The sequence below is a fragment of the Pundamilia nyererei genome, unplaced genomic scaffold, assembly GCF_000239375.1.
Source record: "Pundamilia nyererei isolate P.nyererei 1_Seehausen unplaced genomic scaffold, PunNye1.0 scaffold00130, whole genome shotgun sequence".
NCBI classification, from domain to species: Eukaryota; Metazoa; Chordata; class Actinopteri; order Cichliformes; family Cichlidae; genus Pundamilia; species Pundamilia nyererei.
The window spans coordinates 538654-542907 of NW_005187531.1; the positions used below are offsets into that span (position 1 = coordinate 538654).

The following is a 4254-nucleotide window of genomic DNA, read 5'->3' on the forward strand; positions in this document are numbered from 1 at the left end:
CATGTTTCTTTTCCAACTATTTATTTATGAGTGAAGTATGTATGTGTATATATGTATATATTGTACTATTCTTAGTTAGTGTATTGTCTGTCTTGTCTTAATCCTGGTTTAAAATGGAGCACTGTAACAAAAAATAATTCCCCCCAGGGATTAATAAAGTATTCTGATTCTGATTCTGATTCTGATTATACAGCACCAAATCACAACAACAGTCGCCTCAAGGCGCTTTATATTGTAAGGTAGATCCTACAATAATAAATAAAGAGGAAAACCCAAAAGTCATATGACCCCCTATGGGCAAGCACTTTGTAGATAGTGGGAAGGAAAAACTCCCTTTTAAGAGGAAGAATCCTCCGGCAGAACCAGACTCAGGGAGGGGCGGGGCCATCTGCTGCAACTGGTATTAGAACATCTTAGGGCTGAGGTATATAACAAAGCCTCATCCTCTGGGTTCAGATCTGAAATTAATGTGTGTTGATTAACCTAAAGTCATGCATTACTCATCGTTTTATTTAGTTTTCATTTCTGCATGCTGAGCTGCTGTGTGGTCATTCCTACAAAACATTATCCTCACTGTCCTCCTCCGATTGATCGACTAGTCACAGCTCAAATTGTCTCTCTATAAAAACCCAAGCACCCTGCTAATGGATACTGGCTGGACATTTAAAAGTTTAGTTCTGGTGTCGGTCTCTGCTTTGATTCCCTAAGTCCAAGATACTGACAGTGTTAGGGGGGGGGGGGGGGGGGGGGATCTAAATTGATCCTATGATCGATTGTGGGACTTTAATTAAATATTTATTTTAGTATCACTGTTATAACCCCTAAGAACTTGACACTGCGACCTCATTAACCACGTGAAACAGCCACGCCTGCAGTTGTGCGTAAAGACTGCAACACTAACCGCTTACACGAGCCGAAAGAGGCTGAAACGATGGAGCCGAGGTGAGTGTGGAGGACAGGTTAGAGTAGGTGGGGTTAATGATGTTTGAGGTACAGGACAAGTTGATGCCTCCTCATGCCGAACCCATGCGTAATAAGTGCGATCGTCGCCGGTGAGGAGGATGCTGGATCATGAGGCTGGAGCCGACATGCGACTGGTCCGTAAGATCAACACAGGCATGAAGATCCACGCCGGGGGTGAGCACATGGGCTGCAGCAAGGTGGAAGACAACCAGGACAACCAGGTCATCTGTTTGCAATGTCAAGATGAGGTGATGCGGGTTTGCCCGGGGAGTCCGCGCAGTCCTCGCCGCGCTATCGCGACGCGCCTCTCATCCGGATCCGCAGGTAAGGGCAAGCAATGCAGCACACGAGGTTAAAAAGAAAGCGCGACGCATGCTGTCAGCTGCAAGCGTTAATAACACTGTTTCTTCCGTTCATATCGTCAATTACTTCGATTTCAAGCTGAAATGTGGGTGTGGTGATCCACTGTGCTCAAAGTGAGTCCACGGGACGACCCAAGGCACACAAACAGTAGTGGAACACCTCACGGATTCTCACAGAGTAGACAGCGAGAGCTGCACTCCCACAACACATACTAGTCCTTTTTTATTTTAAATATAATTGCATGTTGTACAAGATATACACTGCCTCAGAGTACGGGTGCTATTTTTCAGTGAACATTTTGCTGTGGTGTAATTCATTCATCTGATGTTAAATTAATGATGTGGCTGGAAGCTGCTCAGAGGCTGATATGGTTTGTTCATCGGTGTGCTCACTCCAAAGCCCATAGCTTTGGAAATAAATGATACCTGCAGCTTTATCTCTACACCGGGACGGGAATGTGTGTGCTTAAAAATATTCTCAGTCGGTGATAAATGTCTACACTGTGCTGCATTTGCTCTTTTTTGATGCATCTGTAGGTGTTAGATAGGAAAATAAAGGAAATTAGAGTTGTTTTTTTTTTTAAAGTTGTCTTAGTGCTTAAATGAGAAAAAGCAGTTCAGGTGTTCATTTATCAGTCCCAGGCAAAAATGTTGGGTGGTATCTTTCAGGAGGTGACTGCAGTGCCAGAGAAAGTCTTCTGCTCTGCTGAGGCAGATTAATGACTTAACCTCTGTCTCCCAGAGGAAAGTTGGTGTTCCACATCAGGCCTTCAGTTTCCACTGTCAGGTTTATCTTATTAATTGGAGCCTCGGTTAACAAAGCCCCTCAAAACCTCCTTCCAGAAGTTTTTCAAACTGCGCTAATCCAAATAAAGGCGCAGATAAGGTTGCTTAACTTTTTTTTCTTTTCTTTTTTCCCACTATCGCCAGTTTTGCTATTGCAGAGTTCTCCCATAGATTTAAATGACTGATTCTGTGAGTGCAAATTGTCTCTGTCTTATAACAGTTCTGACAGTTACACTGTACTCTACTGGACTGAATTATTGTTGAGTTGCTTATTGTCAGTGATGGTATGAAGAGAGTGCTAAAAAATAGAAAATATGAGCACATCTATAACCTGCAGGAGTGGTTGGGTTAGGTTTGCCTTTTTATTACAACCAAAACTGTAACATTAAGTGTACACCTACTTTTCATCAAATAATAATGCACATTGAAGCCATGTCTTAAATCATGTTACTGGTCCCATGATGCTCAGTCACACAGAACATATACATTAAACTCATGGTGTTCATTTTGCCATTATGTAATTTGGCTGCAAGAACAAAACAGTAGGAAAACTTACTTCAAAAGAACATTTCTGTGGTAAACACTGAACAGCTAGCTGTTGGCTAGATAGCTGCCCTCTGGGAATTTGTCATTGTCGTTGCTGTTTGGATCCAGTTTGAATCAACACTTGATGTACTGAGTGCTTTTCTATTTTCTGTTTAACTGAATGTCCTCTTTAGTCTATTGTTTTGTTACCTTTTTGGCTCAACTGATCCAATATTTTATTTATCGTATTGAACTCATCGTTTTACCTGTTTTGTATGCTATAATGCAGTAATTTCACAACATTTGGGATCAATAAAGTCCTTTTCATCTTATCATATCTTATCTTATTGTTACATAGCACCCCAACCTTTTGTAAATAGATACATAACTTAGCCAATAATTTTATTCTTGTTTAGTTATATTGTATATTGTCAAATAAAATAGTATTTAGCAGTGTAAGTAGCTCATATGGTGATTTGTGCTTTCTATTTAGTTAATTAATGAATAGCTAAAGGACTTAAAAACAATTCTGTTTTTTCCATACTGAAAATGTTTTTTTTCCTTGGAATAATAGGATGAATGAAAGAGAGAATCAAATGAATCGTAAACTCTTGATTATTATTATTATGGGTATCAACAGAAGCTTTCACATTTAGTGCATCCCTAGATAGCATTTAACAGGCTTTCCATTATATATGTGGCTTTAATTGTATTAAATATTAATAATATTGTTTCAGATGTGCCACTTGGGTAAAACTTGTACTATTATAGCAGTTGCAGTTCAAAAAGAAAATGAAGCTAAATTAATGTAAAAGTTGTTAATCATTAATCTTTTTGGTCAGTGTCACAAAGACTGAAAAAAGAACTGCAAAATGCTTCACCGTTAAATCTTACTCCATTCAGTCTCGTATGGGTTTAATTATTTTCTCTTTGTTTTGTCCAGTCTGCCCTGCAGGGAAAGAAGGTGAAAATCACTTGCGGTATTCGAGGCATTATTTCTTAAACATTATCAGGCTCTTGGAGAGGTTTTCTCCCTGTAATCCACAGAGTTCTACCACAGTGAAAGCTTTTATTCCCTCTATATAAATTGGTAGACAAAGGCAATAAAGCTGCCAGACTCATGCATTTTATTCCCCTACCTCTGCCAAGGTCAAGAGTTTCCTCCCCTTGTGTAGCTCAATGTGGATCAGGGCACTAACATTGCAGGATTACGGGTTTGATTCCTGTAACGCTGCTGGGTCATGGATTTTCACAAGCCCCCAGGAAAAAGAGAAGCTCAAAAGCTTAGTGGGCACATTTGAAATTGCAAGATACATGTTTCTCTGGGACTCCATGGTACTGATGGTCACCTGTGCTAACAAAAAAACCCTACCTTAGTTACACTGAATATTTGCCTTCACCTTATACGTAATGTCTTCTCCATTCACAGATCGCGAACCCAGCAGTAGCAGCTACAATGTCTCCTCAGGAACCTTCTACAGTTGTGTCAGTCAGATCACCATCGGTGAGTGCACTGCTTTTGAGTTGTGTCATGGTTCCTTCAGCGTGAGGGTTTGGTCAGGAGATTTGGTATCTCTTGCATGTAGTTAGTCTTGTCTCCATGTTTGTTTACATTCTG

General features: G+C 40.3%; 1 protein-coding gene across 2 annotated transcripts in view; it reads left to right on the plus strand.

Moving 5' to 3' along the window:
* Positions 1-1097: 1097 nt before the first annotated feature.
* The window catches only part of LOC102194166 (anoctamin-4), a 58799-nt gene continuing 55642 nt past the window's right edge, over positions 1098-4254 (plus strand). For both annotated transcript variants that reach the window (XM_005743293.1, XM_005743294.1), the window contains exons 1-2: positions 1098-1287; positions 4066-4140. In XM_005743293.1, the coding sequence (XP_005743350.1) occupies positions 1119-1287; positions 4066-4140 (244 nt within the window). In that variant the 5' untranslated portion in view covers positions 1098-1118. The remainder of the gene's footprint in view (positions 1288-4065; positions 4141-4254) is intronic.